General features: G+C 42.5%; 1 protein-coding gene across 44 annotated transcripts in view; it reads right to left on the minus strand.

The window, feature by feature from the left end:
* Positions 1 to 1,045: 1,045 nt before the first annotated feature.
* WDPCP (WD repeat containing planar cell polarity effector) overlaps positions 1,046 to 23,717 on the minus strand; it is a 156,617-nt gene continuing 133,945 nt past the window's right edge. For 24 of the 44 annotated variants that reach the window (XR_002415032.2, XM_065059218.1, XM_065059209.1 and 21 more), the window contains 3 exons: positions 17,713 to 17,845; positions 9,822 to 9,922; positions 1,046 to 2,077 (listed from right to left, as the gene is read on the minus strand). Coding sequence is in view for 38 of the 44 variants with exons in the window: in XM_065059218.1 (XP_064915290.1) it covers positions 1,977 to 2,077; positions 9,822 to 9,922; positions 17,713 to 17,845 (335 nt within the window). In the remaining 6 variants the exon portion in view is untranslated. The other 20 variants (XR_010471748.1, XR_002415031.2, XM_065059224.1 and 17 more) reach the window with 5 other exon arrangements.

Genomic DNA, 23,717 nt, shown 5'->3' on the forward strand with positions numbered 1-23,717 from the left:
GCAGTTAACGCACATAAAATCCCACATTGGTTCCAAACCTTTTTTTGAATTTGTTAATAAAAATCTGCCAGTCTAACTCCAAGCCAAGGAACCTGCTATACTGGAGAGCTCTTCTTTCATGTTGTATGGCCAAGCACAAAAAGCTGAGGAGAAAAAGGAGGGTGAAAACGGTCAGAGGGCTGAAGCCTAAAGGAAAACATATGCCTATTTCCAGTTAAATCCCTTTAAATCCCTATTCAACCCTTTTTTTTTTTTTTTCCTCAGGACAGACAGGACTTTTCCAAGAAAGCCATGAGAGGATTTTTTTTTTTTTTTAATTTTTATGAAAAACTGTGATTTTAGGAAACAGCATTCTGGATCTTATGTACATTTCTAGTATCACTTCCTGTATATTTTTAAGCTGAAATCCTCTTAGCATGCAAAGTAAATAGATTATGATATACTGAAGGATTAAGAATCACTGTCTGGTGTCAGATTAATCCCTCATATAGACCATCACTTGTACTGACAGAAATATGGCTGCAATTCAGCAAAATAGCTGTATGGCAAAGCAACGCATCGCAGCATCTTATGCAGAACAAACACGCGATAGCTGCCGTCCATCGTTGTGCTATGTGTATTTCAGAAATTAAATCTATAGGACACTAAAGGCGTGCTCACCTCCGAGTGCTGTGTGAAGCACAGCCATTACAGGCACAGCTCTGCGCGGAGAGGTGACGCAGCAGCCTGATCTGTTTCAAAGCTCTCTTTATTAATTTTTCCCTGTTGAGTGTACAAAAGCCTATCCATTGCAGCTCATTTGCTCCCATCAACCTGCAAAGCAAAAAGTCTTCTTCGAATACACTTGTGGAAAAGCACCAATTTGGATAAAGTGCCAAAACAGGTTGGGAGTTTTTCTGGTGAGATCAAAATCACCTGTCGTGCAGCAGAAATTCAGTAGGATTTTGGCTTGTAGAGGAAAATGGATGACCAACAACGAGCACAAATATTTTATCTGGATAAATACGGAATTTTTGTTAATAAAGTACTTCTAATGGCTGGCAGGTTTGTTTTTTATTGTACACTGTGCTTTTATTTTCAGTCCATTCATCGTACAAATTTGTTGGTCATACAAAACCAATTTCAAGAAGTTCATGGGCTTTGGGTTGTAACTACCCAATGCTCCCAAAAAACACCAAGCTTAACCCCCACACATGCCTACAGAAGAGTACAAAAATCTGCATCCGTACATGCTGCACCCAATTAAGTGGTGGGAAGACAGACCTGTGACGATGCTTGCCCCTCTTCACTGTCACAAAAAACCTAGAGGTCTCAAACAGGTGACGTTACCTCCTCAGTGCATTTTCTCTTCATGGTTAGAGGCGGCAGATTAAAATCTGGACTCCAACAGAATGATGTTCAAGAGGCTCCGCATCTTTTTTTCAAGGCAAAATAATGGCTATTCAACTAAGATGATATATCTAGATATGAAAATTGAGAGCATTCTCCGAAAAATGCTGCCGACTGTGAAAGACTGCTCTTTCACAGGGGTATCCTGAGTGAAGATTTTATCTGCTGGTATCTCAATAGGACGGTTTTCAGAGCCTTAAGTGGAAATTCAAATCTGCTTCCAAGTGAAGATTGTTAAAATATATAATGCACAAAGAAGTACAGACTTTCCCCTGAGAAGTTTATGCATTTGTCTAATAATCCCCCACTCTCAAATTTTTCAGCATTGCATTTTTAAGATAAATGGGGATCTGCAATTACTTGCTTTTTAAATGTCTTTGAATAAAAAAATGAAAATGTCACCAAGTCACCCTCCATAAGCAAACATGGAACAGTTCGTGCACGAACACATTCATGCTAACCAAGAAATAATTTGGATGTTTAAGGGTGGCACTTTTTATAAGCCTGGCGTTTTGTCTTCTGCATGGTTGGATTCAGAGATGGCTGGAAGGTCTCTGAAGAACTTTCTGTGAACTTCACCATCTCGGTTAAGTTTCTCCTTCTTTACTTTGGCAGTGAAGGGGGTTCCCATTCTTGGTCACACCAGCCCAAAGTGCACGAGTTTGAGAGACCCACTGTTTCCAGTCTCCTGCGGGGAAAAGACAGGCAGGATGAGGCAGGCAGCAGGGACAGGCAGAGTCTTCTGTCCCACTTTGGCTTGGGAATGGAGGATGCAGCCCTAAAGCCCTGGACACTGCCTTGTTGTGCAACGTAAAGCACCTCTCCGCTATGTTTTAAGCTCCTTTGCAACCCCCTCCCCTGCTGCTCTTAGGGAAACCAGGGGCTGCAGCTCCAGCTCATGGTGTCCCCTGTGGTGGACATAGGTTTAGGATATGAGGGGCTGGGAGCCAAGGCTTCACCTGCCCTTGAGCCCCCTTCCCTGGTGCTTGGAAGCTTACTGGCAAAAATGAAACTTCAGATTTTTGTTACCTTTTAATTAAAACATACTGCGAACACCACAAGGCTGGGTTAACGCCAGAGCGTAGCAAACCAGGTTTTCGAAGTTATGGAGTGATGGCATTTTCCATTCAATAAAAACATGTAATTTAAGTACAAATCCCCTTTCTGCACGGGTGCCTGTGCAGGGTGGAAACTCCAGCCCTCTGTTTTTGCAAAGGACATGACGATAGGAAGAATATGTGCCACAAATAGAGGGTATTTCATAACACGGGTCAGAGTGCCTGCAAAATGCATGAGATACTTTGCCTTGGAAAGTGCTGTAGTCTAGTGAGTCATTGCTTTCTTTTGAATTACAGATGAGTAGCCAGCCCTTCACAATGCAAAGAAAAAAACTAGGTGTGGACCTGAAAACAAAGGGAAACGTGTGTCTGTGTGTCTGGCTGGTGTGGGAAGGGGGGTGGCTGTCAGGGCTGTACGGGGCTGCGGGAGCACTGGCAAGGATGGATGGACGGGACTGGTGTGAGTGACTCGTTGACTTCAGGAAAGAGGTAAAAAAAAAATTCCCCTAAGCTTTGCAGCTTCATAAGGAACCTTCACAGAGCAGCAGCTCCATCTCATGGCATGTGTATTTCACCACAGAGATAGAGATCGCCTTCGAAACAGCATTCCTGCGCACAACCTTCCTACCTCAGCGTGGAGGGAGCAGTAAAAACGTGGCGGCACAAAGCAAGTGCTGTATGGACGCTGAGTTTTGTCTCCAGCCTGTCACTTGACACTTCCCTTGCAGGGAGATGGCAGGAGGTGGCTCTGCCACAATACAACGCCCTGTTAACTCTCGAAGGTGGTTTGAAGAGAATGAGAAAGTGTCCCTGACATCCCATCTGAGCCAGCACTTGCATTCCAGACCCCACCAGGTTATTCCAGTGTTGAAACTCGAAGTGTGGCTTCACCACTGAGACTGTTGCTTAGGCAGGTGTCTTCAAGGAGGCTATGAGTTGCCTTAGTAGCAACTAGTAGGAGGGGGTGTGTGTATGTGCCTTGGTTTTTGGGTGGCTGCAAGCATTCTGTGGGTTCTCCTTGCTCTCTGAATGGCACTCGTTGGAAGATAAAAACAAATTCAAAAGATTTTTTTTGCAGGGGAGCCATAGCAGTAAAGCCTTGAGGAGCATCAGTGGCTGAAAGTAAGGGGTGGTTCTTTTTTCTCTAGACATGTGTCATCACCTGGTGCAGAGGGGTTTCTGTTGGTGCTTGCTCTGGGGACCAAGCGAGTAACTGGGAAGGTAAATGCAGGCTGGAGAAAAAACAAAACAAAACAAACCCACAAAAAACAAACAACAAACAGAAAAACCCAACAACAAAAAAACCCCAACTAACAAACAAAAAAACAACTCAAATACATCATATTTGACCATTCAAGGTTGTGTAGGAAGGTCCTTGTTCAAGGCTCGGGGTCCTGAGAGCATCAGATAGGTTATCTGACCTGGGTTTTCTGATTTGTGCCTTTGTCTGTGGAAAGGTTAACAAGAATTCAGCTCTGCAGACTTATCTAGTTGCTTGTTTTAAAACCACTTTAAAAAAAAAAAAACAAACTACTCGCAAACCTCTCTGGTCACATGAAGCAGACTTGCTGGTGTTGTGTGGGAAGTCTGTGATGTGGCACCAAGTTTGTAGAGGTGTTTAATGTTAATCAAAGGCTGAAGAGCAATAACAACTGGAACCCTCTTTAGATATCTGCATCTTTTCTGATGTAGCACCCTGGCAATAAAAGAAGCTGTAATAATTTAACAAGAGTTGGATTTCATAGCACAGGAAGAGGGCTGTCCAGGAACAGGGGAAGCCAGCATTGTGGTGCTGCTGCCTATGGTAATGAGCACCTAGTCATCCAGAGAAGGAAAACACGAATATCCTGACAGGAGAGCATCTACTTGTGCCCTGGAGAGTTCAGATCTTGGGGCTTTGCATGGAAATGATGTGGTCCTGCTCTGGCAGGTGAAGGGAGGAGTGGTATGGGAAGGCACACCCTGTAATTGAAAAGCCACTAAGCCATCTCAGACCTGCAGGGATAGCAGGATGGAGGCAGTGGTTTGCTCCATCTCCCCAGGTCTGAGACAGAATGGAGGATCCCTTTAGTCTCCTGGAGTGGGAAATACAGAGAAACCTCCTCACCATGCTGCTGTATTGCTCCCAGGAGGCTATGCTTTTTCTCCTGGGGATTATTTTCAAGGGTATGATGAAGGTAGGTAAGGAGGAGAGTGGGAGAGGGAAGAATAAATGAAGGAGCCACAGGGAATTACTTTAAACACCTCTTTTTTTCAGGTGCAGACTGCCTAATTCCAGGCTGCAGGAATGGCTATGTAGAAGGACATGCCTGTTCTTAGGATCCGTAGGTACTGCTCCCTTTCACTGGAAACACCTTATTTCCCTTGGATAGCATAATACAAAACCTTTATGGCTGATAGGTATTTAGTTGAGTGATATTATATTAAACCAACCATTTGATAGCCATAAGGCACCATTGACTTCAGTATCTCAAATTACCATAAATAAGACCCATCTCCAGTCCAGAAACGGCAGAGCAGCTAAGTTGCACATTTTCCAAAGGGTTTAATTTTTTCCGAGGTTGACAACCAAGGTGTTTGGAGGACTCTTACTGGGTGCTACTAAATGGAAACTCTTTGAACTGACCTATATAGTTTTCTCAAGATTATCAAATCACAGAATAACACAGGCCAGGAGGTTCTACCTGAAGATCATCTGGCCCAACCCCTGCTCAAAGCAGCAAGAGTAAGCTGGGTCTCAAACAGTGTGGCTCTCAAGGCCACCCCCATCCTATCTCCAGCCTTTCCTGGAGATCAGGACTGATTATGAACATCAAACCCTGATCCCACCAAACACTGCATATGGGATGCTCACTTTTCATTTACTTCTCCCCCGTTGCTTGAAGAGCCGTACCCATCCGAGCCATGCATAGGGCAAGAAAAACTGCAGCTTATCCTCACTCCTCTGTTAACTGCCTAGGTCATCCCCATCTTTGTTCCCAGTGATGGGATCTTCTGGCCACTGCTGGTCCCAAAGCAGCCCTCACCCATCATCACCCACGCACCAAGGGGCTGCAGTGGGGACACACATGCCCTGTGGTAGGGCAAAGCCACTGCCACTGCTGGGGTGAAGGCGGGTGGCTCCTGCAATAGCACGGTCTTGCTTCCGAGACATCTCTTGTATGCTGTAGAACTAAGGCTTTCCTCTAGAAACAAATCTTGTTCAACTGCTTGAGTGTTGCCTGGCTGTGTGACAGCCAGATGCTCTGGCAGGTGACTGGGAACATTTTGTTGCATGATCTTTCCAGTTTCAGGGAGGAGAAGCTTCCTCATAGCTGAGAGTGGCAGCAAGTGAGGATGAGTGCTTTATGATGTACCTACAAAAGACAGATTCCATGTTGGATATGTCCCTTCCAAGGCTTCTGTGGCCATTTGCACTGGAAATAGGTCAGTTCTGGCTCCAGCTCTTTGCCAATGAACCGGCAAAAGGGGACAAAGCAAATCATCCATCACACAACTGCAGAGATCTTCCTGCAGAATTGACTGTGCAAGAAGGGCTGGGTTTTGGGTGTGCTCCCCTTGCGTGGCACTGAGCCCAGCATTGTGAGGGCTCCCTCTGAAGCAATGTGCGGGAAGTGGAGGTGGAAGGACGCCAGCGTGTGGGGAGCAGGAGGGTGAAAGCAAGATCTCGGGGGTGGGCTGTCTGTCAAATGCTGGCACTGATGCAGCAGGGCTGGTGATGGTGTCTGAGTGTAGAGCTGCTGCTGCTGTTGGGTTTGGGTTGGATTTGGGATGGGTTGAACTAAAGCCAGAGGTCAGTCCAGCCACAAAGCAACTGTTCTGATTTGCTGGGTGCTGGTGCAAGATTTCTGAATTTCCACATGCCATTAAAAGTCAGGACAGAACAGTGTTGGAAATGTGCTCCCAGAAGTGCAAAGTTAGTGTTGGCAGTATTTAAGAAGAGACTAGACAATGCCCTCAGACACATGGTGTGAGGACTCGATGGTCCTTGTGGGATTCTTCCAACTCAGGACATTCTATGATTCTACGTTGCTCGGATGGCTTTTCTACTCTGAGCAACCTGGTGTGCACAAATAGGGTCCCCCTTACTCAGGGAGTCGTTTCCCTCTGCAGCCCAAGCACCTGTCACAGATGCTGTCTCCCTTCCCTTGGTCCTGTGAAAGGCAGAGCAGCTCTGCAGGGCTGAAGATGCCCTGTTTTCCTGTGCACAAGCAGGTCGGTGATGTGTGGTGAAACCAGAGCACCTCCACCGGGGTCGCAGAGGTCACACTGAGACCCACCAGCTTTTAGCAATTGTGATTGCTCAGCTGCAGTAACTTTTTTTGAACCAAAGGATACTTTAACTGCTCCCTTGTGTAAGTCCTTAATGATGTGATGGCAAAGCTTTCTTCTTTATATCACTCTTATTATATAGCCTTTACATTTGCACTCGTGGATTTTATTGTGATAGTGCAGAGCTTCCAGATAAACTTCTCAGTTTATTAATTCAACTGCTTACGTGAGGGCAAGGAGCATTTTACACACTGCTCAGGGAAGAAGCTGTGGATAACCCAGCTGCAAACCCAGGAATCCCACCAATGCATCCAGACGGTCACTGCTGCTATATTTGACTTTACTCTGTATCCTGAGGCTACCAAAGCCATCAAAAGGCCACCGGTAACATCCCTTGAGTACGGGGATTTCTCACCAGCATGACCCTGGACCGGTGAACTCTGTCACCTGCTCCCCAGCCTTTCCCCATCCTCTACCCAGTGAAAATGTGCAGGGGCCCACGGGAGGCTGCTGAGGTGGGGCCAGCACGTGTTGTTCTGCAGTGCTTTGGGACTGGTAGAACAGCTCTTAGAGCACGATTTTACTTGGCACGGGATAGTTTTGCAATAAAAGAAATAAATAATTGCCATCCTGCTCTGCTGGGAGGTTGAAGTGTTTCCTTTTTTTTTTTTTTCAATGATCTGTTTGTACTGAGGCCAAGCTTTGAACACTTGGGCCTCAAAAATAAAAGTTTCAACAAGAACCATAATTGGGAGGAGGTTAAAATAAAGGCACTCCTGTGCCTTCATCCATGCTGCCATGAGACAGCTTTTCTTTTATGTTAGTTTTTCCTTTAAAGTAGAACACAAGGAGTGCATAGGTGCTGCACGCTGCTGACTCATCAGCTCTGAAGACAGGATCACCCTATGTATGTTGCTCTATACGTACCCCCACTGCCACCCAACCACCTGGGGCACCAAACCAGGCCGGGAGGGAATATTCCCACTGGAGATGGGGGTAGCTGAAGGATTCGGGGGATGGGGTAGGGTCTCCCTGCCCACATGGAGCTCTTCTCCTCCTCTCCTGCCCCAGTGAGCTTCTCGCCATCTGGAAGAGTGCAGACATGGGACTGGAGGCTGAATGGGGTGCGGGGGGAAGGCCAGTTCACCTTTTTTGGCAGCATCTTGCCATTAAATCAGCTTAAAGCGATCATGAAACCATAGGGTAGCATTTCACTCCCCTCTACTGTGGTCTTGCTCGTGAAAGCACTGATAGGAGCACCAGCTAGTTCATGTCAGATAAACATGGATGGAGGACAATAAGTTCTTAGGTAACAACCAACAGGCATCGGATAATAATAATTTTCGATTTTATGCACTGTACTAAATTCAAAGCTTCAGACGAAGCCCTGCTCTAGCAGTGTGGTATAGGAGGATTTCTACCAATCTCAGTAAGAGCCCTGCAGGCAGACAGCTTGCAGGGACAGGCTATGGGAGTTTCAGGAAGCTGCAAAATAGAGTAAATAATAATAAGTAGAAATAAAAACATATTTCATAAATGTGTTACCTGCTCTGTAGGAACTGGTCTCAAATTTCCTTAAAAAAAAGGGGGGGGAAAAAAGAAGATCACCACGTTATTTACATTCCATTGAACTCGCTGAAAAACCCAAACAAACAAGGGTACGGTATTAGGTAACTCTTTCACTTTTTTGATAGGACACAGCTACTTTATATCCTGTTCTTCAATGGATGAATTAAAATATTTAATATATTGCTTACACAAGTTCATACATGTAGGAGATGTATATTCCCTCAAATGCTACACCAAAGCAACTGTGATTTTTGCAGATAGGGCAGTATGGAGATGTGAGGCCAGCGACGGATTGAGGTTCCCTCATCATCCCAACTCGGTGGGGAGCTGTTGCAGGAGTGGGACGCAGGCACTGCAACAGAGCTGGGACTGCAGGACACCTCTCTACCCATGCCAAGGCAGCTGTGGGTTCAGGCTGTCTCCCTCTGTGCTTGTCCTGTGTCTCAGGAGGGTTTTGCAGCCCATGTGCTGTCAGGTTGCTGCTGGAGGTGCTGGAAGATGGATCTTCATGTTACAGCTTGAGCCAAAATTAACAGCTGCCAACATCAAAAAGAAGTCCTGCTGCAGGCAATGTGCTTCTGCCCCTCACTTGGTGCTGTCTGTGGTGTCCTCTGATCCCCAGGCAAGGCACTTGGGCTCAGGGGATAGATGAAAGCCCACAGGAAAGCAAATAAATAACTTTTTTGGTTGGGTTAATACGCTGGCAGTCCCCTGTGTGATCCTGTGAGTGTGGGTGGAAGCAGCTCATGAGGGGGAAGCAGGACCTTCCTGTTTTGATGGTGGGAAGCTGCTGGTTCAGCCGCACCGTAAGGTGGGAACGCAGCTGTAGCTGGCTTGTTTGAAACTATCTATTTCAGTGGAACCACAGTTATGCCTTGACTTTCCATGTCAGTGCGCCTGGAGCGTGGCTCTGTTCCTACACACCTGTCAGTAGAGAGACGGGACACCCAGACAAAGGCAGAAGATAAAAATCCTCATCTCACCCTTTGTGCAAATACTCTTACATATCCCTGCCTGTCTGACTTTACAGCATGACTCTTTCACTATTACTTTCTTGTGCTGGACTACTCCTCTATTATACTGTTGAATATGCTATGACAGAGATACCAAACGCTGCCAAAGCAAGCTGGCTGTGTCTGTTTGCTTCAGAACCCCCTGCAGAGTTAGTGCAAAACGCTGCTTCACAAGCCACGTAACTGGTGAAGCTCTGATGCTGGAGGACCTGGTCACTACACACCAAATAATACAGTAACAATTACGAAAACTAATAAACACTTTGTCCGGTTTTGTTAAACTGTGAATAGACCTTCAAGATAAGGAGATGCATAATGATTAGTTGATTTATTCTATGTCGTGAGAGCCAGTAGTGGAGTCCTCCTGCCTCTCCCTGCTAGGTATACACAAACCAAGCTCATGCTGCAATTCCACTGCCATATTTCTCTTCCTGGATCCAAGTTCTTTTTCAAGATATCAATCACCATGATTTCTAGCTCCAGCCTCTTGTATGTATTTGAAAGCAACTCGTTCGCTTACCTTCGTGGCTGCCAGAAAAGGGTTTCTCCACTGGGGAGGTAGTGTGGTCATTCACTCCAGGCTTACGCTCAGTGTCCTCTGCCTGTCTGCAGCCAGTGGGTCTTTGAAAACAGAACAGAAGTGACAGGAGGGGAGTGAGCAAGGACTGAAGAGCTAAGGAGATGCTGCACAGCAGAGTAAAGCGGTTTTGTTTGTTTTCTGTCTTTACAAGCACACAGCAGCCTGTGTAACTCCCTGGCTACAAACTGCAGCTCGTTTTTTATCAGATGCCAGTATGTTTGTTGACTGGGTGTCACCAGGATCACTCATGTGCCCATGCAGTCACTTCAGCACCATCCCGTCATTCAAAGATGCCGTAGTAAAGTTGGTGTTTTTTCCAACAATCAAAGTTTTGTTAAGCAGGACAGGTTGGGTATGTGGGACACATGTAGCAGGCGCCTGGCACTGTGGCAGCCTGGCGCAGAGGTGGTCAGGTGGATGCTGGGAGAGAAGGATGCCTGACCCGAAAGGCAGCACTGATTTTCTGAGATTTTCGCAGTTAAACCCTGTCCCCACACCACTTCCATCACTGAAATCCAAGTTGCAAAAGTGCTGCAGGGAGGAAAACATAAGCTATTTGTTACGGAAAATGCAGATGGATTTTTTTTTTTTTTTGGTTTTGCTAGTCTTGGTTTCTTCAGTCATCATTAATCTCTGCTTATATAGGCAAGTGGAAAGGCAATCCATTCACAAGGCAGTTGAACTGGAAATTTGGTGGTTATCTTGTGTTATCTTGGCTTGCCAGCTCGCTGCTTCTCCTGCCATCCGCAAACTGCCAAGTGCCCGGCGAAGTCTGAGGGAGCATTTCCTTTAGCAAGAATGAGCTGAACAGAGCAAATAAACTAAACGTCTAAAGCCAGGTCAACTGGGAACCCCTTTGGAGGATTCCTCCACATTCGAGTGACTTTTCTCCCTCTGTGTACATTGTCATGTTTGGCTGAAGTAGTGTTTTACTCGAGGGTGGCTTTCAGATACAACAACAGTGTAGCTGTGAGAATGAAAATATGAATGCTTTTGTGTGGCACCCAATTTGTTAACTGCCAGAGTGCAAAATCTCACTCAGCTTTGATATTACAAATAATATATTCCAGGCATAAAAAACCACTTTATTACTGATGGGAACATAAATAATTAGAGTAAAAGCTCAGATTTTGCCTGTGCCTTTGTCTTCACGCTGCTGGTTGGGTGATAGCTATGCAAGCAGCTGGGCATCTGTAAAGCAACTAAAAGCAACTCTCCTCATCATCTTTCCTGAGACATTTTTAAGCTGCAGTAATGCAACTCTCCCATCATGCTAAGCTTTATTGGTTCAGCAAAAGAAACTAAGAAACTTCATTGCAGACCAGATTATGCTGGTTGCAAAAATGGAGGGATTCTTCTGCTCTTCGACCCCATTATCTCCCTTCGTAGTGTTTTGATCAGCTTTCTTACACACAGCCTCGGATTCCGCCGAGACCTGCAAATTGCTTTTTTGGCTGCCAAATTGCCATAAACCTTCTATTTTTATGTTTTAAAAGAGCTTAAAACCCTCCATCCTCTTTGGACGTGTCTTTAAAATTGACCAGTACTGGGAGGATTTCATGTATATCCAAAAGCTTAGAAGAAGATGTTACCTCTACCGAGCTTCTAGTTTTACAGTCAACACACATGAAAAGCCCAGCGGGGATAAAAGGAACTTAACCAGTTCTGTCTAATGCATATAAATCTACCTAAGAGCTCAAGGCACTGGAAGTACTCAATGTGCTACATTTATCTGAGTATAAGATACAGAAATGGGTCTTCAGCCCCCATGCCACATGTCCCATTTTTATGCCAAGTTAATATAAATTAAGAGACTGAGATGAATAAACAAGGTCAGTTTGGGCTGGGCCAAGTTGAATCAATGTAAAATAATTGTCAGTATTTTCTGTCAGCAATGCTGGTTTATCTTGGCTCCGGATTCTCAGCGCTATAGATTATAAAATGTTTTCAGTGGAACAGTTGGCAGACATTTTATTGATTTTTCTTTGTTTCGTGAATGCTGGAAAAATTTCCATTAAGTATACACGCTGCTCATGTGACGAAGCCAAATTGCTTTTTCAAACTTTTCTTTCTTCAAGTGAGCTAATGCAGTAATATGTTGGCAATCTAATTTAATCAAGAGGATCTTTATTTGTAATCAAGAGGCCATAGAGCGCACCTTGATACATCTCGAGTACTTATGGGGTAATAAGAGTTAATTTTGTATTTTCAACACATGTTGACTAATTAATTTGCCCAACACCCCTTTGAAATTGGTAATGTATTATCTCAGTTTTACAGATGTAGAAATTGAGAAGGCAACTTCATGCAAAGCCACGTGTATTTGCCTTCCGTCACGTTCCCGATGCATGTGAAGCTCCTGTTGCCTTCACCGGGGCTGAACAACAGCAAATAATGAGAAGGGAAGCCGCAGAAACTGGGCAGGATTAGCACTGCTGAGCTGCTGGATCCCACCTCCACAGCGAATTTCCTACACTACATCGCCACATCCCCACAGCACACCTCTTAATAGAGTTACTTTGGAACCGAAAATTGCTAGGACAGATAGAGCAGCTTGTAGGATTACATGTGGACTTGTAGCAGACCGTATTTCTCAGCCTATATTCCTTCTATTTTAAGTCCAGGTTGGCTTCCTGGTTAAAGAGGACTTTTGAAAAATTGATTGACAGTGAAAGAACAAAGAGAAGTGCCATTACAGTGGTGAATGTTTAATTGGTTTAATTGCATGAAACAATGGAGTAAAGAGTAAGAAATCTGTTTAATGTTTTGGTGCCTTGTTTGTTTGTTTGCTTCTTTTTGTTTTGTTGTAGCTTTTTAAAATGACACACAGAAGGGCATGCAGTGGGATAACTCTAATTCTCTCACTCCTAATACTGATTTAATAACTAACATATACAGATATGAAAGATTGTCATGCAGTTTTCTCTTAATGCTTCCTGAGGTTTGATCAGTGATGCCATAGATTCAAAATATACAAATTCTTCTGAGCTTGAATAAAAACCTCGCAGAGCCATAGAAATCTGTGTAATTTTAAGTGCATAAGCAACAGAAAGTTTTATGATAAATATCACTGTGGTGATGTATACTTTTGCCTTCTATCCTTACAACTTGTATTAAAATAAGAGATATCCTAAATAAAATAGGAGTAGTTCTGGTTTGGGGGAAGGGGACAAAGTAGATGGATAATAAGCCAAAAAAAACCCGTAACCCAGCTCAACACACATCCTGACACTACCAGCAAATGCAAGATATTTAAACCCAAAATGCATTATGGTAAGGAAACAGAGAAACAGAATGACAGAGTGATGGGGAGGAATCCCACACCGCAGTTCTCAGTGTCGATGGCAGAGCAGTGACCGCAGCTGCAGCTCCGTGCTGACTCTTGTGTGCCAGATCTTGGCACGGTCACAGGCACTCACTAGTTGGCTCATCCAGAAATCAGCTGTCCCACAGGGGGTCAGTCAGTTCCTCTACCATGTTGCCGAGAGGATCAGTATGCTACCTCAGTCCTCTGAACAACAGTGTCCATACCTCCTGAAAATATTTTCCTCATTTATGAGCAGCAAAAGGGTTACGCTGGTCAACATGTTTACATACACAGATAACAAGAATAATGACAGGACAAGAACTGCTAGGCATAACACATCCAACACTTGGAAGGAGAGAATGACAATGGTCAAACGCAAATGTAAGCCAGAGATGAGAGCTCTGTCTTGTAAAATTATTCACTGGACTGTGCATTTTTGGTGGCATTTAACTGTCCTGTTAATGTTACGGTGAAAGAAAACATGCATCAAATAAAATGGCTCTATCTGAAGCTTTGTCATGAAATCTTTACTGCCCATAACTTACTCTGCGTGTTTGCAAGGTTTGGAAAGTTGATTCCAGTTCTCCACTGATAGCAACACTACTGCTACCAAAATGTCATGCAGTTAAGCCAATTTCCTTTCTCTGTAAAACATACTTTAGTCTCAAACAAAGTTCTCTGTTTTCTGACTGTTAAGGCAAGAAAGGAAGACAGACTTTGCTTAGCATAAATTCTCAAAGAAATAAACCCTTGGGACTATTTTATAAATGATCATTTTGGTTTCAGCCTTTTCTGTCCCCATCTCTATCCCAGCCTACGGCTTTCCTTGTTAGGCAAAGGAGATGATATGATTTGAAGAGTTAAACAAAGTGATTTGTTAATCATGCAGCCTGAAAACTGGGCTTCTGTTACACATCTGAAGATGTTAGGCTCCTTGAAGGGCATCAGTAACAAGGTTTATTAAGTAAGTTAAACAGAAATGACCTCTGCTAGTCTTCACAGGGCCTAGGTGTAGTTCATGAGATATTCCTCAGCTGTCCCAAAACAAAGGTTCTGTCAAAGTTTAAATGCAGGAAAGAAAGAAGTCTGGGCATATGCAGGAGAAGAGCTTCCAAAAACTGGGGTGAGATATGGATTTGGGACAGTATCTGGGTCTGACAGAGGTGGTAGTGTTAGAAACACAGGTCAATTGATTTCATGGTTTTGGTGTGACTACCTGGTACAAAGACATAAAGCCAAGGCAGATGGAAAAAAAGACACTGGGAAAGAAGAAAGAGTCCAGATCTGAGCTGACTCTTGTCACATCACCAGCAAGGACGTTTGCTGTAGGAAGTCACGGTATGAAGCCAACAAAAGCTATAGGCTAACCTTGACCCCCTAAACTACAAATCTAGTCTTCAGAGCCAATATCTCATGGATTTCATGGTGTGAACTGTGGGGCTGTCATATGTAGGGACAGGAGTTAGACTCTATGATCCTTGGTGGGTCCCTTCCAACTCAGGACATTCTATAAAGCATGGCTGAAGTGAATTGGCCAAGAGAGGAGGCTGTATTGTGCATGGGGTTATGGCAGTAGTAAATCTATTACAAAAATGGAATTTTCTTCTTTAGTTTTTCTTGATGGGAAAGAAGTAAGTAGGAAATGATTCAGGATGTACATTTATCTCACTGTTGAGCAGAATACATAAACACCGAAGACTAGCATTAAACAGCATGCGGAAGGGAGAAAGCCAATAATGAAACAAAAAGTGACCAAGCTAATGAACAATGAAGGGTCTTTACAGAAAAGAGAACGTGTCCTGATTATTGATTTTTAAACTGCAGGTAGTGGTTGGAGGCTGGGAAGACATGGACAGTGGAAATGTCAGATATGAATTTGTGATGTGGGAAACTGGTTAGAATAATAATTTTGCTGTGAACTTACTAAGATACTCAGCTGCAAGCACTATACAACTGCAATTTAATAAACTTCACTGCATTTTAGTAAGGTGTTGTTGCCATTTTTTTAGTGAATTCACTGAGGCAGCAGAAAGCAAATACAATTTGATTTTAGGTTCCCATGTTGGATCGGTTAAAAGAAAATTCCCCAAGCGCTGCATAAATCTACCCATTATAAACTATGTCCTCTGCTGATGTCTCAGATTAGGCAGACAAATCTCTAGTATAGAACAGAACAGAAGAATAGAATAGTATAGTATAGTATAGTATAGTATAGTATAGAATAGAATAGAATAGAATAGAATAGAATAGAATAGAATAGAATAGAATAGAATAGAATAGAATAGAATAGAATAGAATAGAATAGAATAGAATAGAATAGAATAAATAGGACTGTTTCAGCTGGAAAGTACCTACAATGGTCACCTAGTCCAACTGCCTGACCAATTCAGGGCTGACTGAAAATTAAGGCATTTTTGGTAAATTTCATCCCAATAATTACAGCACAATCCTGCAATCTTGGTCAGTGAGATGAAACATTGTAATGACTGTAAACTGAGAATGTCCCTATTTATGTAGGCTCCTAACACTCAAATCCTTCCTTTCTTTATGCAAATTTCTTCATATTAAGAAGTCTGATGCAGACTTGGCAGCAGATAATATTATAGAAAACAAACACTGTGAAACTGGAGGCAAAACATAGCCCACAGTTACACACTTGTAACTATCTGTGGGGGTTTTTTAAGCACAGAGAAGAGGTTGTTGGAGATTCATATCCCTCATCATGTGGCCCTCCCAGCTGGTTGGCATTGTCACACACAGTGCCTTTAAAACTCACATTCACGTTGGCTGTGGCTATGGAGAAGTTTTCTTTCACAGCTCTGCAAAACACAGCCAAAAGCTCTGGGTGCTCCTGGGGGAGGTCAGCTGCAAGCGCTGGGTGTCGGCAGGTGGAGGAGCTGGTTGTGTGGGTGGGGAGCTTGTTTTACACTCACCAGCACAGCAAGAGGCAAACAAAAGCCCTGGGAAATCCCAACGGTTTATGCAGCTCTGGCAATTGCTTGTGAGGTACAGCAACTTCTGGTGACCCACCTGGGCAGACACAGGCAAAAATGGTCAAGCTGGTGAGCCTGGGAGTAGGAGTAAAGTCGAACTCTGTATCTTTCTCCTCAGACACCTGACAAGGGGAGACGTGGGACTGCCAGAGATATGTGAGTCATAGCAACCTCCAGGAGGGAAAAGGTGAGCTGGAGGAAGGATAGTGTGTTTACACCTTGGGATTAGAGGCATGTTGGGATTAGTCTCTTCTCTAGTGCTCTGTTAAAGGAGCTCCTTTTATTGGAGCACTTGGAAAGTCCTCTGTAGTCAACGCAGTCGCCAGCACGATCTTACTGTCTTAATTACTTACCCATACCAATATGGCGCTATCTCCATCCTGGAAGTTAAGACAGAAGTATTGCGTACTACATTTTTAAAAGCAAGCCTCATCTCTAAATCTATTAGGTACCTCTGAAAGCTTTTGACAGTGTTCTGTATCCTAGAAGTTGTAGGAGGCTATGTATTTCACTGGCAGTGTGCAGCTGGTATAATGGATATTAGATCTAATACTGCAAAAGTTCAATCTCTTCATGTGAGTAAAGACAGAAAACTAGGTAACATACAGATTTCCAGAAGGAGAAAGAAATGCGTTTCTTTCCCACACAAAGAGTGTTCAGCACAGTCATATACAAATGGTCAGGATCATTTGTCAATGTGGAAGTTCAATATTGTACTCACACTAGATTTACTAAAAATGTTCCTACATGGAGTAGGCATAGAAAAAAAAAAAGCACATCTACATACTCACTGAGAACAAATAATTGTTTCTTTTCTATCAAGAATGCATGAAGAAAAATAAGAGAAATAAAAGCTCTTTTAATCTTTCAGAAGAGCTGCTTCATTCTAATTTCCTATCTGTTGCAAAGTGGTGAGCTGGTTCACTAGCAAAAAAAGCATCGAAAAAAACGCTGTTGTTTCTCTCCTGCTAGGTAAATTTTAAGTTTTAATCAACTTTGGAAGAAAGGAACCCTTGAAAGATCATCCCAGGGATTTTGATCCCAGGCTACTGATGAATTTACAGAAATCTGCAAAGATCACGTTAGGTTTTAAAAAGTTCTGTTTATCACTTGTAACCATTAAATTGCTGCATTTCTGTTGCTGTATTTCTCTCTTCTGCATATTCATCAAGGAAGACTGCATTCACCCAAATGGTGTAATTTGAAAATGGTTGTGGTAGTGCATGTTAAATGCTCACAAACTGTCTGTTTCTGCAGATTGCTTTGTGTCCATGCCATGTCCTTCTGGTTTCTGAGTTATTCTTTGCACGTGTTTAGTGTCTTAATGTTTTATTGTGTTTACAGTCATGATGTAGGTGACAACTGAGGTTGTCAGGAAAGTTCAGAATATCAAACATACATTTCAAAAGTATTTTAGGTAATTGTTGCGCCCTCCCTTCTATATTCCGTTATGGAAATATAGGATTTTCCTTGGCCTTAAGGAACATTTGTGATAGCCACACAAGTTGTGTGTGTGCCCTTCCCTGCTCACCTGCGGGAGCAGCTCTGCGCCGGTGGTCTGCCAGCTGGACCTGGAGCAGGCAGGTCACGCTCTCCGCCGTGCTCAGATCGGTCAATGAAACCTTCACGAGATGTGTCGTCTTTGTCTGGCTGCCCCAGAAGTTCTGTTAAAATGAATCAAGATATGATATCAGGCTTACTTAATTTAAAAGTACCAATCAAGTTGCCAACTATTTACCTTAGTTGTCAATAAAGACATGGGTGTTCCATCTTGTAAGGGCTCAAATCCAATGGAGAACTATACGCTTAGACAACTTTCACTCTTGACTTTTTACCTTGAAAAGGCAGCCAAGTAGCTAATGACCGGCAACAATAACACACCCAAGAGTTTTTGGAAGGGAGTGAGTGAGTGTGTGTTGGTTTTAGTTAGCCTTCTATAAATTGCCAACTACAGAAGGTCTAGCTGGCTGCTAAAGGCTGCTGTGTGTGAGTATTTCACTGTTGCCATGTGGATTAAAGTCTTCTCATTTGGACTGTTCCCCCACAAGGCTATGTGTAGCTCCTTCTTTTAAAAATAAAGATTTTACTTAGCTTTGTTTCAAAATATTTTGGTTCACAATTGAGACCTGAAGTCTTTAAGTAGGTGAAGAAGGGGCCTCCAATTCCCAAGTTCCAGTCTGAACAATTTGGGGAAGGAAATTTTTTGAAAATACTTGAACCACTTAAAAATATAGAAGAAGAATTGCATATTCTAGGTGTGAGACTTAAAGAAAATATATAAAAAAATTAATCAACCCCCAGGCTAGCAGAATTTGCATTAAGAAAAAAAATTCTGTTACACAGAAAGGCTTTAAAAGTTTTTTCTCAAAATTGTAAGACCCTCTTGCATGTTGCTTTTTTTAAATCCTATTTTTTTCCCCTTGTTCTCTGCCTTCCCAGCTCCTGTATAAGCTAATCTGCATGATACCCATGGTGTTGCCATGGGCAGTGTGAAGGATATAATGCTCTCACGAGCGTTACCATACTGCTAGTTTACATTTTGGCTGGAGACCCAGAATGCTCACTGACTTAGGAAGGCAAATCTACTTGTGAGCATTTCTGAACCTCTGAGTCCTAAAAAGCTAATGCCGTACTATTGCTGCTGACCATTTCTACTCTTTGGGCTACTTAAATATTATTAGCATCTGTGGTGTGAGAAAGGGTGAAGTGTGGCAACCAATTTGGCTTTCTCAGGTAACTGATATTCTCTGCCTGTGCTGCCATTTCCCACATGTGGAGAAACATGTGTGGGGAAACAGCCAAGTCGGTCAAGGGCAAGACACCTCCAAGCATGCACAACACTTTACAATAAATAAAGGAGCTAAACTGGCCCTGCTGCAATTTCTCTACCTTGAAGAAAAAATCCAAAGAAGAAAAAAAGGAGGGGAGCAAAAAGGTGTACGAGCAATGCTCTGTGTCTAGGAAACTCAACTCAAGGGCAAGGTAAGTCGGTTTCTCTGGAGATCTCTTCTTGAAGCCTGTTGTAGAGTGAGCAACCAAGAGAAGGAGGGGACCAATATGGAAAACTTAAAAAGATACAGGAGAAACTGCTTTTGATGTGCAGGAAGAACTCTGGGAAAGGGCTTAAATAAAATTCCCATTGAGGAATTTGCCATCTAGGCAAAATCCACTGCAGCATTCATGGGACAAACTGACAGCTCTCACTGTCAAGCTTCCACCTGTGAACCGAGTCTTTGGTCCCGAAAAGCCTCCATCTTCACTTGGTCTTACCTTTAAGGAGGGAAACGTTAAACCTTTTAGTTTTCTAAATGTCAAAGCTAAGACATACAGTGTGAGTCAAGCTGATGTAATTACTTTTTTTGTCTTTACACCTACTCAGTAATGTCTAAGGCCTACTTAACTTACAACCCTAGAGTTACAAACTTTCACCAATATATGATGTCCATGGCTTCTCCTCAGACATCACTCCTGAGGCTGACCTAGCTCCAAGGAGCAGTGGCATTTCAGGATGTAAAACCCTGAGAGATGCTGAGAGAGGAGAGCACATTGAGAAAGGAAACAAAATTGGATTGAGCAGCTTTGTCTTGATCTGTTTCCATCATACTCACAATTTGCATTTTCTTGTACCTGCTGAGAACCAGATCTGAATAAATCACAGCCCGCTGATGTCAGTCACTGCAGTGTAACCCATGCATGTGCTCTGGGTAGGACCGAGCGATTTTATAATGTGAGTGTGCTACAATTTGGATGTATCCAGTCCTCGTGTGCCATATTTTTAATGAACACTATGAGCAATTATAACCATGGCCACTAACTTTGATATTTTGCACTATTGATGCAGGACAGCTATACCTTGTTAAATAATGCCACTGGACCCATAGGAACCTCATGGAAAACAGAGCAGTCTGTCATATGCAAGCATACGTGTGGCCAAAACTGGGGTGTGAGAGGGGTTCTTATCCATGGGAATGCAAATAGATTTTTTTGCTCTTTCATATCTAAATTAAGTATCTGAAACTGACCTAAAGATAGGCAGATCTAACCTATTCTGGTCTGGGTATACAGCTGCACTGTCGCAGTAGAACATTAGATAGGATCAGATGCCAGAAGTGGTTCAAAGCCACAAAAACATCAGATATGAGCTCTAGAGTAAAGAAATAAACGTTTTTGTTGTGGGACATTGGACTATGTTCCCTGTGAGAAGAGCTACAGCAGGAAAAACAAATGTGCAAAGAATACTGTTTAAACAACACAGCCCTTCCCAAACCAGAGGCAACATATCCCACATTTAATTAAAAAGAAAAGGATTTTGGCAATAGCGCCATAGAGGTGGGACAGGGTGGTGGTCCTCACATCTAGATGAGGGCTCTGGCTTGGCTTTGGTGCATAATGAAGACTTGACTTTGTACTAGCGTTGGAGGTATCACAAGTTGCACCTAAGATTTCATATTCAGGTAATCTGGAATTTTACTTTGTCTTATCGCACAATAAACTTTCTGGTTTTAATTCTAACTGAGTATTTGCTTATCATGTTAAGATCTGGGGTTTTGAATTTTAAAAACTTGAGAGTTGGTATTGCGGCTAACGTTGTTTCATCATTGAAGTCATTTATCAGATGCAATAATATGAACTATGGTAAAAATCTTAATCTACAATCCCATTTGTCATGATCAATATTAGGACAATGTTGTACACACACAATCGCAGAATGAACGTTCTGCATTTCCATAATTTGCTGATAGCGCCTGTCTGAAATAGCCAAATATGTTTCTTTACAAGTCTACTACAAGTTCTCCTATGGTTTAATGAGCAGGATGCCCTCTGAACACGGTACACAGGCGATGAGATCTCACGCCTTTCCTGCTTATATATGTGTCATTATATAAATGTGTCTACTCTCTTTCGGATCTGTGTCTGCAAATCAGAAGCTCTTGCCATTCTCCAGTATCCTCCACTAGACTTTCAGGTATAAAAAAACGTATTTTAAAACATGCAATCCAATGGTAAAATGAAAATCTTCCTTTAATATTGTTTGCAAAATTGACGGATCTTTTTAACAGAAGCCATTAAATTATTTACAAAGTAGCAGCTGCTCTTGTAAAAATACAGACTTTTTTGGGCATGAAAAATAAACTAGTTGATAAGCAAGAGATAAGTAATTTGACTTCTTCTTTGTGTGCTTGGCATGGTATGCAGAGCCAATTCTGTACAATCTGATGTTTACAGAGCAATCGTAATGTACGACCTCCTTAGGCAACAGGGACACAAGAAGCCTTTAAAACGCTGAAGCAAGCATTTAATCAGAACTCTTCATGCTGATCTTTGAAAAATTCAATAAGTTCAAAAAATGTAACTCCTTCTAAAGATAAAATATCAGTTTTTTGCTTCAGGAGTTGCAAATGTATCCCAATGAACTCCCAGTGAACCACTGAGACTTCAGACACACTGCTCTTCTTTTTATCAAAAAAAGAAGCAAATAGTAGATTTTTTTCTGAAAGAAACAAATCAAAGGTCTGAACAAATGCAAATGGTTAGGCAAAGCAAGCACTGTAAAACAGTTTAGTAATAACCCAAACAATCACGCTTCTTTTTTTTTAGGCATTTAAACATTTTTTTTTTAACCTGAATAGCTATTTCCACGTTAATTTGTTAATATCTCCTTTTAGTATGTATTAACTTTTTAAAAAATGTTTATTTTTATATTAATTTTTTATGTTGATCTGTTGAAATCAAGCTCTCATGCTTTTATGAGGTTGGTTGGTATGTTTGTTTGTTTCTTTTAAGGCAAATAACTACTGCAGGAGGCGTGAGATTGAGCATCATCTCACGCATTAGCAAGTTGCTCCACCTTTAGTCTACTCCAGGTTTTCTCAAATTACATGAAGATATTTCTAAAGCCACTGGGTAAAATTCTTTTGGTATCAAAATCAGTGCGAACTTCCATTGCTGCCTTGAGTGTGGTCAGCTCTTTTTTTTCTGTCTACAATTGTTTTCCTGAAAATGTCTTTCTAAATAAACAGTTGCTAATAAAGTTGTTTGGTTTCAACAAATTCCTGCAGGGAAATCACACATCTTTGTCTGTGTGTGTGTAAAAATATAACTCTAAACTTCTCTGTTTTTTTGGGTCTAGTTTTCCACGGCTTCTTATTTTTAGATTATTTTTGTGTTGTTTTGTTAATTCCCAGTGCTGACATGTTTTCATTTGACAACTATAAACTACCAAAATATTATTTTTATAGTGCTTTTAAAACTCATTGAGAACAGCTGTTACTGCTGAGAGAGCTGGAAAAGGTACATTAAATCAAACCATCTCCCATTTGTGTTGTAATTTAACAATTTGATACCTGAGAAGATAAGGCACTTCAATCACTACTAAGTAGAAGCAAACCTTAACGGTAGCACAACATGTCATTATTTCACTACTTGGATATTAGGCTTATTAACAGCAGCAGCAAAACTGTTTCAGTGGGTGTGCCAGGAAATTTAAGAATTAAAAATAAAACTGATGTGATAAAACTAAAGAAGTAGTTAACATTTATAAACAGCTCCTTTTTTTTTTTTCTTTCTCTTTTTTCAGCGTAGACAGTTACATTTCACTTAGCAGTCCTCTGCAGCTTGCAGTGAAACCTGGCTTTAAAACTTTCTGCGTATGGAAATGCCAAGTCTTTACTAACTCTGGCTGAGATTTCAATCTCTACTACTCATTTGCTCTGCTAGAATCATACACAAAATAAAGTTAACCACTACATAGGCTGAATAGTTCATTTTATATCTCCCTGGAGCCTAAGTAATCAGGTGCCTTAGGAACTATCCTGGCAGTGTCAATATTATTTAATTAAAAAAAAAAAGGTGTGTCTTACAGGGTGATCCAGATGTGGTAGTACCAAACTGTGATGGATCACCAGCTGAAAGAGACTAAATAACCAAGGATTTGCTTCAATTCCAGGCCCTTTCACTTCAAAGGCTTGACTAGTGCCCCAGCAATAGAGATCTTGCACCTCTAGATTTTATCGGGTTGCCCGAACCGTGTGAAGTTTGCCTTGTAAGCTTGGCAGCAGGCAAGTGGTTCTTCTCTCGGCTGCTGATGCATGTGAACAAGCTGGAGTGCCAAGACACGAGATGAGCAACCTACGGCTGCTGTTGTTCAGTAATTACAGCAGGCACAGGAGGGAGGACATTCCTGGTGACTGGGCACTTGCTTTGTTTGGTAAGTGGTACTTCAGACCACGTCTTTTTTTTTTTTTTTTTCATTTTAAGTGACTATCTAGACTTACCTGTTCTAAAGGAAAGATGGGCAAAAGCTGTTGGTGAGCAGAGACACTGTTTGGGGTGAAGGCTGCAGCAGGCGAAAATGTGGGTGTGTGCTCCAGAGCATCTCGGCGAAAGCATTCAGGGAAGACCTGATTATTCGTAAGTGATGCTCTAGAGACTCGGCAGAGGCAAACATGCCTCCGGCATTGCAAGCCCCAACCCACAACGGGCAAAGCAGGCGCTGCCGAACTTGCGTGTTCCTTCAGCTGCTCTTCGTGACGCCCG

The sequence above is a fragment of the Columba livia genome, chromosome 3 (assembly GCF_036013475.1).
Source record: "Columba livia isolate bColLiv1 breed racing homer chromosome 3, bColLiv1.pat.W.v2, whole genome shotgun sequence".
Lineage (NCBI taxonomy): Eukaryota > Metazoa > Chordata > Aves > Columbiformes > Columbidae > Columba > Columba livia.